Here is an 18,954-nt window from a genome sequence, read left to right as displayed (position 1 = left end):
CATGATCCTAATCACGTAACTCTATTCCAGATACCCACGTTCCTCTGGGAGCTCTGCTTACAGGAGAGCTGAGCAAAAGCCAACATTGGGCTTTTGTTTACTAGAAGATTTTCTAAAGCTTAAATGGAAACTGGCTGGGAAAAGGGGAGAAAGGAATGAATGATTAGACGATCACCTGACGGCGAGTGTTCTCTGGAATATATCCCTTCAGCCTTTCCTTCCCAGTCTGTGCTCAGCACCACTCTGGCTGTGGGGCGGGAGGCAGAAGTCTCGCTCATACGCTTGCTCACTCACATTTGCGTTGTAACCCAGGAGTTCCCCAGTTACGTGCGCACGCTAAGAGCTCATCTGAGTACTTTATTATTTTTGTTAGTCAAAGTACTGCAGTGGCTCAGCGAGATTACTCAGCAGGTCCCTCATGGGGATGTGGGAAGGAACGTTGTTTTGGCCACATTCTCTGTCCCCTTGTACTGGCTGCATGCAGCAACTTTAACTCTATTGCTCTCCCTCTACCCCCAATTCATACAGCAAAATGATTGCAGAGGGGGACATTTCCCCCTGAGCCTGGCAGTGTCATAAGCAGGCACACAGTGTGTCTGGCACTGGTAGATATGCAGTGGTGGTGTAGCCCTGTCAGTCACGGGATATTAGAGAGACAAGGTGGGTGAGGTAATAGCTTTTATTGCATGGCTCTCAACCTTTCCAGACGACTGTACCCCTTTCAGGAAGCTGATTTGTCTTGTGTACCTCCAGGTTTCACCTCACTTAAAAACTACTTGCTTACAAAAATCATACTATTACTGAAAAATTGCTTACTTTCTCATTTTTACTATATCATTGTAAAATAATATAAATATTGTACTTGCATTTCAGTGTATAGTACACCTCTACCTCGATAGAACGCTGTCCTCGGGAGCCAAAAAATCTTACCGCGTTATAGGTGAAACCACGTTATATCGAACTTGCTTTGATCCACCGGAGTGCGCAGCCCCGCCCTCCCCGGAGCACTGCTTTACCGTGTTACATCTGAATTCTTGTTATATCGGGTCGCGTTATATCAGGGTAGAGGTGTATGTAGAGCAGTATAAACAAGTCATTGTATGAAATTTTAGTTTGTACTGACTTTGCTGGTGCTTGTTATGTAGCCTATTGTAAAACTAGGCAACTATCTAGACGAGTTGATGTACCCCCTGGAAGACCTGTGCGTACCCCCAGCAGTACATGTACCGCTGGTTGAGAACCACTCTTTTATTGGACCCACTCCTATGGGTGAGAGTGAGACAAGCTTCTGAGCGACACAGACCTGAAGAAGAGCTCGGTGTGGCTGGACCACTTTTCTTTCACCAGCAGAAGTTGGTCCCATAGAAGATATGCCCTCACCCACATTGTCAGTGCAAGAGAGCTCATTTTGGGCTGGTTCTCCATTACCTTTCTGCCTATTGTCCTTGGAAGGACTGAGTCCATTTTCTTCAGAGCTGCAAAGCCCAGATACTCCCTTCATCTGCTGCCCCATCTTTGAACCCTGCACACACCATATCTTGTCAGGGGAGGGGACAGTAGCTTCCTCACAGACACATAGTTCCTAGTCCGAGTCTGAGAGAGCTGCTGGGTGCCAATGGACGGAGTTAGAATTCTGTGCACGCCCCTGCCCCTTCCTGCTTGAGACGGCCTTTAGATCTTACTCCAATTTATTCCCACAGAAACTGGATTTTCATTAAAGTGTAATATCTCTGCTCTTGAATATGCTTTGATGCATTTTATCCTGGGTTTGTTTATTGCTTTGCATTCTTGGTCATTTGTCATTTCCTTTCTAATAAACCGTAGATTGCTGCAAAATGAAACTTGGGTGTTTTTTTAAAAAAAGAAAAGGCAATCCAGCCCAATAATCATTGTTATGAGTCCTTTCCAATGTGTGGGATGTTTTGAACACAGTGTGCATAGTAATGTCAGGCTATTTAAGTTCTTTTTCATTAGGAAAAAAAATTGGGGGTCTGGGAGGGCTTACCCCTCCTCCTGCTCCCCCTCCCAAGAAATACCCCTTCCTGAGCAGCAGTTATCCTTTTCATTGACATACACTGGGTGTAACTCTCCTCAGAGCCCCCGGTCGCAGCTTTTTAATTGCCCAGAGGGGTGTTCTCGAGCAGTGGTTCTCAAACTTTTGTGAGCCAGGATGCATCAAATGGCCAAAAAATCATCTTTGTCCCTTTCACTTGTTTCTTCTACAATGCCTGTGCGGGAGGGGCCTGCCTGCCCCCAATCCCCTCCTGAGGCTCCCTCGCGATCACGGGGCTGCAGAGCTCTGAAAGAGAGGGACACTCTTCGCCCCAGCAGCTGGGCCTGCTGCCCCTGTAACACACGGACCAGAACTGGTATCGCATCGGGGACTCCCATATGGCAGTGCACACGGCTTGCTGGTCACCCCAGTCTTCATCTTTATTGAATCTCTCCCTTGCTTTGGACAATGGTTTTTAAGAGGAGGATGGGAAGAAAGGAAATTTTGAAAGGGACAAAGCCCTTTACCTGCTGTATTTACTGTTTTAATATCACAGTTCTGAATAAAACCTTTAGTGCGTCGTTCATTGGTATTTTCATAAAAGGAATTTCTTGTGCCTTTAAATTCAAAGGTGCTTTAGCTTATTCGTATTTAAAAATACACAACCCAATAAAGCTCATTGCAGCATCAACGAGCCTTCCTAGTGTAGACACAGTGTGTACTGGGCAAAAAAGTGTTTTGCCAGGATAGCTTGTTGTGCTCAAAGAATTGGTATAAGTTACAACTACATCTCTGTTAGAGCTTTTGCCAGTATAAAAACGTCACAGAAGATGTTGCCTCCCAAAGGCTGTGCCCGCACTGTGTGCTAGGAGTGTGATTCCCCTGCTTGTGTATGCTTACTCGCACTGGCTCTCATCCCGAGCGTCCGTAGGAATAGCAGTGTCGTGAGCCACCTGAAACGGGTGGGTTTGTACTCGGCACCGCTCAGCCAGGCCCTCACTGCTGCTACCCTTCTGTTTATGCTCATGCTATCTGGATCAGAGCTACTGCTGGGAGGTGTACACAAGCCGGGGAATCACACCCCTCGCGCATAGTGTGACATTACTAGACCCGCAAAAATTTCTAACTTAGACCTGACCAGAGATAAATTCAACATTTCGCTCAAGCCTGCAAAGATTCTGGTTACTCCACTGGAATAATTATGAAGAAAGGTTGAAAAATGGGCCATGTTTTGTCTAGAGAAGACAGACTTGGAGGATACATGCTAAGTCTTCAAATATGTAAAAGGTTGTTATAAAGAGGATGGTGATCAGTTGTTCTCTGTTTCCACCATAGGACAAGAAGTAATCAGCTTAGTTTGCAGCAAGGGATATTTAGGTTAAATATTAGGTCAGCTTTCTAGCTGTAAGTATAGTTAATCAGTTGACCTAGGAGGGTCATGGAATCTCCATCACTAGACGTTTTTAAGAACAGGTTAGAAAACATCTGTCAGGGACAGTCTAGGTATAATTAATCCTGCCTCATCGCGCAGGGATGTACTGGGTGACCACCTGCTGTCCCTTCCAGCCCTTTTTATGCCTGTGGGCCTCACTGTGCTGGTTAGTACTTGGTCCTATGAACCTCAGAGCTACTCAGTGTGAGGAGGGGTTGCAAAATAGGACCCAGTTGTATGGTATTGAGTATATCTTATTTCAGTTGCCCCAAAGTTTTACAGACTGAGGGATTTGTGTCTCGAGCTGGTGTGGGATTTTCCCTCAAAATGGTTTTTGTTAGAAATTGCCGATTTGACAAAACTGAAACTTCTTGTGGGAAGGTATCCTATCTCCTAGAACTGGAAGGGACCCTGAAAGGTCATCGAGTCCAGCCCCCTGCCTTCACTAGCAGGACCAAGTACTGATTTTGCCCCAGATTTTTAAGTGGCCCCCTGAAGGATTGAACTCACAACCCTGGGTTTAGCAGGCCAATGCTCAAACCACTGAGCTATCCCTCCCCCCAGTTTCAGTGAAACTTTTGACAGGTAAGGCTTATAAATCATTTCTGGTCAGAAAGAGAGAGAGAGAGAAATACTCCAGAATAGCCAACCATTCCACGGTCAGGCCACTCTCCTGAGATATGGAAGACGCAGGTTCTAGCCTCTGGTCTGACGCAGGCAGAGCTGGGAATTGCAGCTGGGTCTCCCACATTCCAAGCATGTGTCTTAACTACTGGGCTCTTGGCTCTTCTGGGGTGCAGCCTGGCTCTAGGTGTGTTTTGTTTGTTGAAAAAGAAAAATGACAAAAGATCTCGGTGTTGTGCCTATGCAGAAGGGGGGAGAAATGGCAATCTCAAAAATGTTCCTGGGACAGGAAAACCATTTCCAGCCCAGCTCTACTGGTGTGTAATTAAGATGAGAAGATAAGGGGTTACAGCATTTCCTTGCAAGCTGTCGTGTTCCAGTAAGGGAAGCTAAAACACTTCTTCAGTTTGTCAGTCAGTGTTGCATTGATAACCTGAAAACCTTGAGATTTAAAAATAAAATACTTAATATGATCTTTCACCTCTTGTCAGTTCTAGACAATGAAAGGAAGATTCTAATACAAGTTTTTAACTTTCTGCCTATGTAAGAGCTCCATTCTTTCTTTATACATTGCTCTGAAATGTTTTATGATGCTTTGATGAGTTGCAAAATAAGCTATATTGTATTTAGACAGAGGAAAGTAGTTGGGTTGGCTCTGGGGTAGTTTTGTAAGGTGCAATTTGTCTATGGGTTCATTGCAGGGGCTACCTGGTGTCATAATTTAGGGCAACTGCACTTATATTTCCCCATTGTGGTCCAACAACAACATCCACTCTCAGGCTTCCAAGTCCCTGGCCATCAGCTCTCTCGGGTGGCAATCTGCGTCTCTCCTCTTTCTGACCAGGTGTTTCCAGGCTAACCAGTTCCCTGCCTTCACTGTGGTATTCCCAGTGAAAGACAGTCTGCCTGCAGAGACCTGCTTCGTTTCTTTCCTCAGAGAGTGTAATTGCTACCATTATAATAAAAATAAATAAGATGAGACAAAATACAGGACACCTGTCGAGGAGAGGGACAAAGGGAAAAGATTACTAACAATGAGAAGAGTCCGATCAAAAAGATGCTCAAATATTTAAAATCGTACGGTCCTGTGTGCTCTTTCCATGTACTGTCAGCAGCTGGATGTAGGGTTGCATGTGCTGAAGAATCTCTGATTCTGGTTGGCGTGTGTGTGTGAGAGAGAGAGTTAGGTTTGGATAGTTACAGCTACTCTGGTTTTGTTTTATTAATGTATTAATTTATTGGAAGATTCCAGAAGAGCATGATTTGGAGAGCCAGATCCGCAAAGAGAGGGAATGGCGGTTTCTACGCAACACCCGTGTCAGAAAGCAAGCACAGAAGATCATCCAGAAGGGTGAGCTCTCTACTTCTCAGACACTTTTCTCATGTACCACAGCTAGCATTATGTCCCCTTCTTCCCCCACACCACTGGGCTTAGCTGTGTTACCCAGGGTTCTTTCAACCCAAAGCTCTTGGTAACTTTTACTCTATGCGAGGTGGTGTCAGGAAATAAATCAGGGGAGACACAGGCGTCCAACTGATAGTTGGCTGGCACAGACAGGACAACACGAGAGTGCTTTCACTTAAAGCTAAACTTTACTTAGTCTTAAGCACTTACGTCCGCAACAAGTTAGTAAAACACCCCCAACCCTTGATAATTACCGAAGCTGAGTGTGGCTCTCGAGTGGCACAGCGGCAGCCCATGTGCCGGTGGGGAACACAAGATGCATCCAGAGGGAGAGTCCAGTCCTGAAGAGTCCCCCTACCTCAAACTTTTCCCCCTTATTTATACATTAGTAATAGACTGCCATGTCCCTTAAAGAAAACTTGTTAAGCAAATAGTTTCAATGGTCAAGCAAGAGGCTTCCTTCTGATTATTGATTAACCAGGTGTGGGGTTTTCCCAGAGTTTGCAGCCTTGAGGCCCCAATAGACATTCCTCTCTTCTCAAATGCATGTATCAGCAACTTCAACACAATTCTTATCAGGAAGGACGCGGGGTCAAGCTGCCCTTTCTGTGGCACCCAAAACTCCTTCCCGTCCTGCTTTGGTCAAGCTGAGTTTGCTACATGGCCACTTTATAGCCTGCTGACTTGTCTGCTTTTAGCAATAAGCCATAGTGGTTTCAGGCACTTTACTGGTTTGCCGAAATCTCCCGCTACAGCTGGGGCCTCTAAGCACTCCTGTAATGCAAACAGTAAATAACAATAAACTATGCAAAGCCTTTGTTAGACCAGGGTGTTTAACTAATCACTGGCCTTTTTCGTGGGTCCCATTAGGGGAATAGGAGTTTGTTCAACTGTGAAGTGTTTCCCTAGAGGTGATTTATCTTGAAGCTTACAGAGCTTCATTTACTGCTAGTAATTACTCCTGCTCAGGGGATTGACCTGCTTATGGTGAGTGTAGACGTTCTCCTTCCCTTTTGAAAACCTAAATGCAATGTTATCATCTAAGGAATATAGGCATTTGTAGCGGGGTCAGCCAAAAATGATCGTCATTTTATGTAACCATCTGAGTTGAACTTGGGGTGGGAAAGAATAAGAGACCAGGGATTTTTGAGAGAGAGAACCTGCCATAAGAAGGGGTTTTCCTGCATAAAAGAATTGACAAAGTTCACAATTTTAAATGCATGTGTTCACCCTGAAGCCTTGGCCTGGAAAGTCAACAGCTGGGCTTTTCAGTAGCTCTGCCAGTCAGAGATGGCTTGTCCGCAAGTATTAAAGTGTCCAACACAAAATGGATAATTTAGAGGCCCTTAACAGATACTATTGATTTACTGTTTTGACCTTTCCTTCCTGTCCTGTAAAGTTCTGATGATATTGTGAGTTACATTTTTCAAGGGATGGCAGGTTAAACTTCAGAGTCCCCACCTGGCCTAAAGGGCACAGTCAGGGTTTTTGATGTGTATCAAATGCTACTCAGGTTACAGTCATGCCAAATCAGCTTGTTTTGCAAAGGTGAATGATGTCTTGTCCTCTTGATGTTTAGCAGGCATCTGAATGACTCCAGAATTCCCCCACTCCACCGAGCTCCAGAGATGATTGTTTATGCCTCATATCCCATTATATTTTTTAGCATTTTTATGTACAGCCTCATTTGCACTCACGGCTGTTCCTCTAATATGCCTTGGATTCATATTTCATTAACATATATTTAGTGCTCTGCTGAAAGCTAATCTTGCTTATTTATAACTCTTCATGCATTTACAAAGTGGCAGTCAGGCTAGGATTTTTTTTAATGTATTTGAATTCAGCTTAGCCCACTAAAGCGGCCTCTGGAATTTACAGAGCTATGATGAGACCTGATATTATTACTCATTCTGTAGCTTGCTTAGCCAGTGAGTAGTGGGGGTTGAATCTGTGTCATTCCCCTACACTGTGGTTCTGTGTGTGGCTGCGTGTTCAAGAGATGCTCTCACCATGGAAGAGAAAGTTTTGGGTGTTTTTCTCATATGAGATGCTGGCGGGGAGAGGATCAGTGTGAAACATTAATCTGCTGAGCAAGATGCTATCTGAGACTCCGTTTCTCATGTGCAGCTGGAGGGCTGGCAGGCTTGAGTCTTATACAATGGATGGCCTGGTGTCTACCACAGCAGAATATCATAAACCAGGAGAGTGCAGGGGATGAGTCAGGGGCCTTTTCTGAACACAGATAGTACAAAGGAGGGGGGTTGGTGTCAGCCTGATGGGCTTGAATCTCGTCATGCACAGGTTCAGATTCTGTCATCCAGACTGTGAAAGTGAAATGCAAAATATTTGTAAAAATCACACACCCAAGATCCCAAATATTAACAACAAATTAAAATAGACTTAAATCAATGCATTGTAAAACAAACTATCTCAAAGTCTATATCTGCTGACAAGCTGTCCGCTCAGGATTCTGCATTTCCGCCACGGCCCTTGGTGATATTACTAGCACCTAAGGTGGAGTGGAGATAGCCGCATACGTTGGCAATGATTTGGATTCTTACCTTGTAATCATTTAGGTTTTCAGAAATTTTGCAATGACTCATGATTATCCTGATGATGATTCCCAAAGTCAGAAATCCTACAGTCACACACTGTGTAACTCTGCCTGCATAAATAAAACCTTTGTGAAATGATCGTCAGAGATTCCACATACCAGAGCCCAGAATATTTAGCAGCTTGACGTGTAAACGAATGGCAGTGTTTCAGGCTTTTGTGAGCATTTCCCATTAGGATTTGGCCCCTTTCCTACGAAAGGTACATCAACATTTTACAACAGTGATGTAGACGTGGATCGTTTCAGCGACACTTCTGAACTTGGCAGCCCTCTATTACAGCAGTGGATATGAACTGAAGGCCTGATGTGAGATCTGAGCCCCGGAACACCCAGCCCACTCGCTAGACTGCTCTGATCAGTGCTGACGTTTGCTATCTGGTAGAGAAAAGCTTGCATCCAGTTTAAAATTTGCCAGAGATGCCCAACTATAATGTCAGGAGTGTGAGACCGTGAGAAGAGCTGTGCAGCTTTTCACTCTCACAGAGGATATGAGCTCCCATGTCCTGGAGAGAGCTCACTGACTAAGCATCTCCAGCATAGGCTCTTCCTAGGTGGCATGTTCTCTTCTCTAGTGGGGTGGGGAGGAAGAGATTCAGCCCCAAATAGGCCAGTTGGGGGAGGCCAACAGTTTTAGGTCTCTGAGCAACATGGCAAGAGTGAAGGATTCTGGTTTAGGGAGAGAGCACCGTAAACTATTATTGTTTATGTAGCACCATAGGTGTCTGTGGTGCTGCTAAGCAAAAGAGTTTTGCTAGACCAGTAGATCAGCGTCCCGAAGGGACTCCTGATCACCAGATAGGTTACGGTTAAGGAGGCTTTGGGAGGCAGAAAATGATGAGGGTTTGGCATATGCTAGTTGGGAGTAAGGGGTGGTGTGGAAAAAGGCACAAAGTCTGGTGGGACAAAGGAACTGGCCAAGTGTGACGCTTAGAAGGATAGGAGGGTGGGTTGAGGATTGAACAGAAAGTAGAGAGCAATATCCTTTTTGTGGTTTGATTCCCAGGTACTGAGTCTGGGTTTTCTCTCATTTCCCCCCTCCCTGTGTCTCCTCCCCCCCCAGGTATTTCACGGCTAGATGATCAAATCTTTCTGAACAGGAATCCAGGCGTTCCTTCCGTGGTGAAGTTCCATCCATTCACACCATGTATAGCAGTAGCTGATAAAGACAGCATCTGGTAAGAGTTTCTGCCTTTCTGATCCTGAGGGATTGGCTTCCAGGGTCATGACTGCACATGTAAGGACTGTCCGCCACAATGATGGATACCAAGTGCTCTGAATTCTTTGTTGGGGTGATGATATGCTTGTCCTCATTTTCGCCCCCATCCACTTCCATAGCTATTCTCCTTCCAGGTGAGATGGGTCGGGTAGGGCTCCTTCTGCAGCCTCGCAGCATTGTTGCTAGTATTGTCCAGAGCAACACATAATTCACCCCGCCTCGGGCGGAACAAGTCTGCATCTCTCCTGTGTTAAACAAATAAGGTGGCCTTTTGTGTCAGTAGGTAGAGGATCCTCATTCTAACTAGATTTGTAACAGGTTAGGATATTAATCGTATGACTTCCTCTGCAGAAGCCGGAGATGTTCTAGAAAGGCTTTAATAAAGAGACACTCAATACTCTTAAGGAGAAAAACAAATTAAATTGGTACCCAGTGCGTGTAACCTTTAGTGGCACTTTAGTGGGAAAACTGCTTTTTACGGCTTGTGCAGTGAATGCAGATCTGACCTGATATTCCGCTACCTTTCCCAGTTTTTGGGATTGGGAGAAGGGGGAGAAACTGGACTATTTCCACAATGGGAACCCTCGCTACACCAGGATCACAGCAATGGAATACCTGAATGGACAAGACTGCTCTCTGCTCCTGACTGCCACAGGTGAGTTCAGCCTCAGTCATCAAATGGTCAAAGGGCAAGAGAGAGGAGGAATCATTTCCAGGCTTCAGATGCATGTGAGATGTTCTGATCCCTCCCCTCTCCTTTATGGGGCTGGTCCAGTCACCCTTCCATGGGAATTCCAGGCCTGGGAGGCTCCTGGGAGAAGTTTATGGCTAGCAGGTTTGAATAATTTAACTGTTTTGAGTTGAACTTGATACACTAAACACTTCTTGGTATCATTTTCAATCACGATTGCCGCCTGATTCATTTGATGAATGGTTTTGAGTCCTCGCCCAACACAGTTACAAACCATGTTACAACCTTATTGTATAGATGACCCATGGAGGCAACACAATTTCAGTCAGCACTGTTTTTAATGGAAAGGAAATCCTGTCCACAGCAGACAGGGAAACCATGCTACAACTATGCTGTCAAATATTGTTACTAACACAGGTTTAGCTGTAGAGTGGACATGGCCTGCCGGTATATTTTTTTACATTATAATTTCTCAAATGGCTCCAAATTTCTCTGCAAGTCTCTTCCCTGTCCCTGACAAATCACCTGGGAAAAGAACTTCTGTAGATTGCCCTATTGTAGGATAGCACAAAGTACTGCTTTTTCCATTCGTCGGCCTCTGGAGCTGTGAGAGGGATTTACTTCTTCCAGGGAACTGTTGTAAATCTGACGGTCTGAGTGTTTTCAATTGTTGTTCAAAGTCAGTGCTGAAGTGTGCAATTATGGCATAATTAAGAAATGTGTGAGAGGGATTCTGAGACCTCTAGGACATTTCTCTTTCAAATTACTGATTTTTAGCACAAAAAAGTTTCACTGGGGGGGAACAAAACGAGAAGAGACATGATGCTGGTGTGAAGGGCTTGTGCCAAGAAGGTGGGCTTTGGTGAAGCTCTCGTACTGGGTTGTGTTTGGTATTTAGTAGAGTACTTTGGTTCTCAGCATTGATCGAAAGGAAGGAAAAGAGATAAGTCCTAGTGAAAATGAACTGTTTCAAAGAGAAGGATTTACAACTAATTTAAGGTGTTCACTCTCCCAGTGCAGTCCCCTGTGAAATAATCCCCTGGTTGCATGGACATAAGATTAGCGAGAAGAAGAACCCTAGTGAACAGGTGTAGGAGAAATCATTCAGAAAGGGGCCTGGAAGGTCAGGTGACATTTTCATTCCATTTAGGAGTCCATGATTGCAATTCCAGGTTATCTTTCCTTTCTCCATCTGCTCCCACGTAACTAAGTGACATCTGTACCAGCAGTGACATTGCCTTTTTTCTATGCTCCTCAAGATGACGGTGCTATCAGAGTGTGGAAGAACTTTGCAGACCTTGAAAAGAATCCCGAGATGGTGACTGCCTGGCAGGGCTTGTCGGACATGCTGCCAACCACACGAGGTGGGTCTGTGCTGAATTCCCATCTGGGGGTAGAAATAACTTACCCTGGTGGGACCTTTTCTAGGGATAGGCAAAGTGGAACAAGTTGTTCTATTTCAGCCTTCAGTAACATCCTTGTTAACAGTCTCTGGGCCTTGGAGTGGAGTCTTACCAAGCCCTGGTCAGGGATCCCTTTTCCCCTTGTCCACATAAAACCTCAAACACAAGCTCTTCTGAGCGAAGTATGACTAGAGTAGCCAGGTGGGGAGTAGCAGTGCAAGAGGGTAGAGATGGAGGATAATTCTCCAACAGTGGAATAGAGGAGTACAGCCACGTTGTCCATCAGAGGCGCCACTGGAGTTGCATGGAGCTAAGCTGACTTATTTTGCTCCTGAGGAGAGAACTGTAGAACAAGGGTGTACTGAGCACTTTCCTACCCTGAACTGGTTGTAGCCGGTGGTTATGTCTTCCCCGATTTGGGTTTTATGAATAGCTCACCTATTTCCTCTTTCCCTTTGATTGGCTGCTCACCCTTTGCACAACTTTGCACGTTGCACTCGTGACCACACTAAGCTTCTGTTCCATTTTAGCACTTACTCCCTGTCATTTATTGTGGGTTGAGAGTTGGTAGACGAGTGGGCAATCTCATCTGATATGTACAGGACAGTGGCACAATCAGACTCAAATCACCTTGGAACTTAAAAAATACCAAGCTAGTTTGCATGCGGAAAGGCCACCCAGCCGTGCACAATGCCGAAACCAGGAGTCTAATCTGGGTGACCGTGAAACCTGTTTTAGGGTATTACTGCGGGGGATGCTCTCTCCGTCCAAGGCCTGAGGATACATCAGTGGTCTGACAATTCTCCTCTGTCACTTGAATTCTGTAAATCAAGGCTGGATGTCTTTTACAACGATCTGCTGTAGCACAACCAGCGGTTTTGGGTTTGATGCACGTACCACTGGGTGAGATTCTCTGGCCTGCGCTGTGCAGGACGTCCGACTAGATGATCGTAATGGTTCATTATAGCCTTAAACTCTGGCTGCTCTCATTTCTCAGCCTGCGTAGCTCATCTCAGGAGTCTGGCATAGTTTACTTGAAAACTCCCTGGTGCTAATCCAGTATAACTCTGTTAGACCCTATGTAATACTGTCCGAGCCTGTACTTGGTTCTTGGTGACTTGTCAAACAAGTATTTCCACCCATGTAACAAAGGGCTTGTGTACGTGAACATTTAATTCACAGCGAGCTGGATGTGAATCTGCCCCACACTTGCCGGCCTCCCGCTAACTGTCCATGTGCACCTTGCTGATGGGTGCCATCAGTTTATGCAGGGTCCACATGAACTGTGAATAGGATGCTAGTGCAGGGTAGATTCACAGCCCAGCTTGCTGCAAACTAAATGTTCAAGTAGACATGCCCTTTGTTACAAGGCTGGAGATATTGGTTTGATTAAAGCTTGCAGCAAACTAAATGTTTGTGTAGACACGTCCAAAGGCTAGCAATTTTTACAGCTCAGTCTTACTTCCCACGTGTCTCCCTTTAACATCCCCCACCACCCCATTTTCCTGCTTCTCTTGTTTGATGGCTTTTTAGCTATTCATTGGATTTTACCTGTGCTGCTTTGTTGGATTCAGGACTGGTGCCTCTCCCTTCACACCTCACAGTGTGTCCCTGGCTCTGTGGTAGTCTAGTTAGGGGAAAGTGTGATTGCTGTAACTTCAGGCTCTGTACCACACTGTCATACACGCACGTAATTAATTACAAACTGCTGGGAGTTTGCAGCGTGCTGTGAAAATTGCCATGATTGAAACCTGCTCTTTGCAGGGACAAAAGCAGGAAGGAGCCGATGCACTGAGCTGTTAAGTGCCTGGCTCCCTATTCCTTCTGCTCTGGAGCAGAGGAGAGAAAATCACTAGCCAGACACGTCAAGCTGCACTTTTGACTCTCAGTTGGTTGGTTTCTCATTTCTCCATTTCTTTTTCCCTAACATCAGCCTTTTTGAGTGATGCTGCCTAAGCTTTTCCCTCCCAGGAATCAGGATATTATTTCCATTGTCCTGGTAATGGACTCTCCCAAATCACTGGCCTCTAGGAATTCCCCAAGGCTCCCATTATCATCCACTCCTTGCTGCATAATGAGTAGAGTTCACAGGAGATGCTGACAAATGCAGACTGAATCCCTTCTGGCTTGCTCCCATTTTCTCCCCCAATACCTACACGCACCTTTAATCAGGGCAGGGCATTTGTGGCTTGCATCTTGCTCTCCGCAGACCTTGAAAGCAGCAGCAAAAGGAAGGTACACAGAAGCAATGTTTGACATTGCAGAATAGATGATGAACAGAAGCAAAAACTGATTTAGTTGCAAGTGTCGGGAAGTTGTGCTTGCCAAGACAGCAGTGCTGAAACTTTGAGTCTTTTTCTCTTATGCATCCTCTACACCCTTTCCTTTCCTTTGGTCTCAGCAAGTCCAGGCTTTGCTGCTTTCTTTGCTTTTCAACCAGGGAGTGATTGGATTAGATTCAGAAGAAGAGAAATGTAGATTTCTTTGTGGGGAGAGAAATAAACTCATTCATTTCAAAAGAGCCACATGAAATGATTCCCTGGGAAATGAGATTCTCGATTGAAGAGCTAGCTTTTGCTGCAGATACTCAGGTTACAGTCCAGCGCTGAAGCGGTTATGTTTGCATTCTCAATTTTCTGCGCCTCACTTCCCTGTTTTTTTACTAAGGATGTTTACATGAAACCAGGAGTTTTACTGGAGTTCAGCTACTCCTGCTGTTGATCTTCCTCTCCCTTCATCCACACCCCCAGTGTCAGAATCCTTCCTCTGTGACTTGATCGTCTTCTCCACAGCAACCAGGATGCTGACTTTGCATGGGCGTAAGCATCAGGAATAGATGAGACATTAAGAAACACAACACCTTTCCATGCAATTCTCTCATTTGTGAAGAACAGGCTAGAGTGGGGAAAGGAAGAGTACGCATAGCGCTTAATAGAGAAACCAGGGTACTTCCTACAGGGGTCTGAAAGGCATCAGCAGGGTGTTTTAAGTGATGGGAGTTCCATGGCTTTAGCGCAGGGATGGGCAAACTGTGGGCCACATCCGGCCCGCCAGCCATTTCAATCCGGCCCTCGAGCTCCTGCTGGGGAGCAGGGTCTGGGGCTTGTCCCGCTCCAGCCGGGGAGCAGGGTTGGGGACCACTCTGCGCGGCTCCTGGAAGCAGCAGCATGTCCCCCCTCCGGCTCCTAGGCGTAGGGGCAGCCAGGGGGCTCTGCTCTGCACGCTGCCTCCGCCCCAAGCACTGCCCCTGCAACTCCCATTGGCCAGGAATCGCAGCCAATGGGAGCTGCAGGGGTGGCACCTGCAGACGGGGCAGCTCACAGCAGAGCTGCCTGGCTGCACCTCCGTGTAGGAGCCGGAGGGGTGACATGCCGCTGCTTCCAGGAGCCACTTGAGGCCACCCAGAGCCTGCACCCTCTGAGCCTCTCCCCACGTCCCAACCCCTTGCCCCAGTTCTGATCCCCCTCCCACCCTCCGAGCCCCTCGGTCCCAGCCTGGAGCCCCCTCCCGCACCTGGAACTCCTCGTTTCTGGCCCCACCCCAGAGCCCGCACCCCCAGCCAGAGCCCTCACCCCCTCCTGCACCCCAACCCCAATTTCATGAGCATTCATGGCCTGCCAAACAATTTCCATACCCAGATGTGGCCCTCGGGCCAAAAAGTTTGCTCACCCCTGCTTTAGCGTAATAATTTATATCACAACGGCAAAGTAGTCTCACTTAGTGTCCATCAGTTCCTCACCTGGCTGAGATGCTTGAACCAAACCAAAGCGAGGCCATAACCACATAGGAAAGTTCCAGCAGTTTAACGTAAATTGGTTTTAAACAGATTTAGTTAAACTGGTGCAACCCTCGGTGTTGACACTTTTATTCTGGTTTAAGAGATTCTTATTTTGATCCAGTTCAACCTTTTCCCCAGCCATTTAAGCTGAAATGGGTGGGGGGGGAAGCTGCTCTTAAACCAAAATAAAAGTGTCTAATCAGGGGGTTGCACCAATTTGGGTTCACACCATTGGTTAAAACAATGCAACTTCCTTGTGTGGACAATCCCTAAGTCCCCGTCCAGAGGATGAAGTCTGAAAAAGAGGCAAAACGCATGTTGTTAATAGCCCAATGTTTTGAACTAGGCAAAAATGAGATCTGCAAGTGCAAAACTGATGTGGCGTTTAAGGAAAACTTGGAGCATTTTCTAGTGAGCAGTGTAGGAGTTGCTGTAAAGACGTGGTCCTACTGCTGTGGGCATTGGGGTTCAAGCATTTACCATAAAAATAGGGAGGTTTGCAAGTCAGTGGCTTTGTGAGTGGCTGGAGATCCCAGGGCTGTCAGATAGGTGAGTAGCACTCTCTGTCCTCAGGTTTCACTCAAAACTTGCATGGTCTGGCCCAACAGTGTGTGTCATGCAGCTTCACAGCTATGTCTCTGAAGACAAGAAATGGTACAAACACTTCCCATGAGTGAAAGTGCAACTTTCACATTGTTCCTTCAAGATAAACCGTAGAATGGAACATAAACTGCCACCTCCAATCTTAGCATCTCAGCTCTTTTAAAACTCAGGTTTTGGGACTCAGAGGAGTGTGTGGAAACACAACCAGCTGCCTTGAATCCATCTACTTACATCTACTTAAGTGGTGTGTTCCCCTCCCAGTTCCTCCTGTATACCACTTGCATAAGCCTGCATTGCTTTCCTTTGTCCGGACTAGCAAAGAGAACCAGCGTGTGACTCCCAAAAAAGGCTCTGTATGAGACCTTCCTGTTACCAGGATCGCTTTCTGAACACATTGAGTCCATATGCAAGACATAAGCAGGGGTCTCAACAAGTATTTAAACACAGCCATACCCTGTGAATGTGCTGCCGCCCTGCAGCTTCTTTTGCTCTCCAGGGTTTATGAAGGTTTAAAACTAATCCGTTCTACAGCTAATTCCCCACTTAAGAGTTGCCTAACGAGCATCTGTAAATTTTCTCTGACTGAGTGTTCATTAGCAATCCACTGAAGTATGGTGCAGGAGAACCCATTATACTGTACTCCAGCCTGAAATGTTTTGTGTTTGGTTTGATCTAGACAGATGTTTGTCACGGGTCATTTTGATTTTCATTTGTCACTCTCCAATGAGATGCATTTTATTGAATACCAAAGAACAAAACTATAAAAAGGATCTAGAGAGTGTCCAGTTTCAGGGAGAAACTTACCAATCAAATCTGTGGTGTTGGCGAACAGACTGAAGCTTGTTAATGGCTTCCTAGGAAAAGGCTGCTGTGAGTAAAACCAAACCAGTGCCTTTTCTCTGGTTGGAAGCATGTACTTGACTTGGTGCTGCTGCTTTTCCCTTCACTGTACTTTTCCTTTACTTTGAGTTGCCTTTCTAACCCTTTCAGATTTATTTTGCTTTGGCTGACCCACTTACCCTTAGCATCACCCCTTACTCCCTGTCTTCTCACAGGTCTGGCCCGAAGGGTTTCAATCTATCTTGACAGAAGTAAACAGGGAGGTGAGTGCTTTCTTTCCTCTTACCTATGAGCAGCTGGGGTGGGAAGGGCCTTCTAGTCAGACTTGGCATCCCATTGAATGTCAGCTGGAAGGCTTTGCTTCTTCTGTCCCTCCCATTCCTTGTCTTGTATATATGTAGTTAATGAACAATGGGGAGTGTAATGACAAGTATTTGATGCTATCTGGATGGACCAAGGTGCCCAGTGGCGAGGACAGCAGGTTAATCTAATGTGGCTGCTGTGGTGTGGGGGCTTTTTGCAGGTGGGAGATGTGGGTAGTCTTTTGAGTACATAAAGCTCCTTCTTCGGTAGGAACGTTTCAAACCATCCTTGAATAAAAGGGTTTGAATGACGGCTTCCAAATGGTGACAACAGATATCGCATTGAGCCAGTGGGATTTTTGTTTGCGTGTTGTTAGTTAAATGTATGACATACCCATTATATCAAACTGTGATGGGAAAGAGAATAGCTGGTGCATCTTTGTTATCAGGCTCTGTCTAGTGGGTTGAGTCCTTTGGCTAGTACATGTCTGGTAAATATTTCAAGCCCTGCCTTTACCTTCCATAAAAGTGTATGTAACTCCCCAGCCTTTGGCTGCGAAAGCCTGGGGGTTTGTTGGACATGAATCCCTTCTCTCTAATGAGCCCCTGAAGAGCGAGACAGATGGCGAACTCCTCAGAACACCATTTCTCTGTGTGTGTGAAAGTTGACGTAATCTTCATAGGCTGTTCATTAACTATTAATATTCGTTAGCTGAGAAGGGCAGGAATGTGTCTGTAGTGATTAGCAGAACAAAAGTGGTTGTATCAGTGTGCGTGATTCAGAGCTCTCTAATTAAGGGCCTTTGCCCTCTGTCTGACTGTTCAAGAAACAGAGCTGTGGGATTGGACTGTGCAAAGCTAATGTGTTACTAATAGCATCCTGGCTTTGCTAGGCGTTCACTGGCAAATTGAAAGGCTAAAATTAGAAAGTCTTGGCCAAAGGGAATTCCCTGTTCAGTAACTGGGCATCAGCTTAAGGAAATGCCAGACACTCCCATGCAGGATCAATACTGCCAATGCTATGCAAGCAGCACTCTGTCCAGAGCGCAGAAATAGCTGTGAATCAATAAAAACGAGCACAACTGTTTAGCTCCCGGGCATTCTCCTAATGGAAAATGTAGCAGGGATTTCCCCATCTCTGTTGTGGAAGGAGTTCTCCAAAATGTACGAGTTTAACCATTTGTCTGATGGCTAAACAATCCAGATACGCCCATGTCAAATGCACATGTTCTGCTAAAGCCCCAGGGGCATCCTTACATTCCATTGACTTCATGGGCCACAGCTGGGGTACTTAGATTGTTAGCTCTCTGGTGCAAGGTGGCACATTGTCTGGAGTGGTTCATGACAGCAGTGCCAACCTTATAGCAGACTGTCAAAAGGCAAGGCAGCCACCTCAAACTGGTTGGATATTCTAGAATTAATTTCGCCAACCCGTTAACAAGTATGAACTCCTGAAGCACCTCAACAGTCTTATCATGGAGTCACAGACAGTCCCCTTGGGCATTCCAGTCTATCTGGCCACGTGGGCAAGCTGGGCTAAGTGATAGGTGGTTGCCATTCACCAAAGATCACAAAAGTTTCAGGTTACTCTCAGTCCCAAGAGATCAGGCACTTACCCCAGGTCAGATCTCTCACCAAAGACAACACTTGTCAGTCGTATCGTAAACTAACTAAGGCTTCATTAACTAGGAAAAAGAAATGAGAGTTATTTACAGGTTAAAGCAGGCAAACATATAAACACAAACGAGTTGCAGTCTATGGTTTTAAAAGGTGGGAAAGCTGTAGTAATCTGTCAATACTGAATGTCTTTTAGGGCTAACCCAGGTTGAAAAATGTTCTTGTTCACTATCTTTATTTCCTTCTTTCAGAATTCAAGCTGATGGGATGAGCCCTTTTGCACACAGCCTGTGCTGGGGCAATTAGAAAAGTCTTTGTATTGTAATGTTCTACAGTGGCCCATTTAGTTTTGATTGTCCTCCCTGATGGGCAAAAGATGATCCCTTCTGACAGGCTGACCGGTTCAGGGCAAACACTTTTTACAGTTATAAAGCAA

General features: G+C 45.8%; 1 protein-coding gene across 2 annotated transcripts in view; it reads left to right on the top strand.

Moving 5' to 3' along the window:
* Nucleotides 1-18,954, top strand: part of RPTOR (regulatory associated protein of MTOR complex 1) — a 297,707-nt gene that overhangs the window by 258,477 nt on the left and 20,276 nt on the right. For both annotated transcript variants that reach the window (XM_065415691.1, XM_065415690.1), the window contains 4 exons: nt 5,295-5,400; nt 9,129-9,243; nt 9,815-9,939; nt 11,235-11,339. In XM_065415691.1, coding sequence (XP_065271763.1) covers nt 5,295-5,400; nt 9,129-9,243; nt 9,815-9,939; nt 11,235-11,339 — 451 coding nt within the window. The remainder of the gene's footprint in view (nt 1-5,294; nt 5,401-9,128; nt 9,244-9,814; nt 9,940-11,234; nt 11,340-18,954) is intronic.

Source organism: Emys orbicularis, chromosome 13 (genome assembly GCF_028017835.1).
Source record: "Emys orbicularis isolate rEmyOrb1 chromosome 13, rEmyOrb1.hap1, whole genome shotgun sequence".
In the NCBI taxonomy this organism is placed as follows: domain Eukaryota; kingdom Metazoa; phylum Chordata; order Testudines; family Emydidae; genus Emys; species Emys orbicularis.
This window is presented reverse-complemented; position numbering and strand designations above follow the sequence as displayed.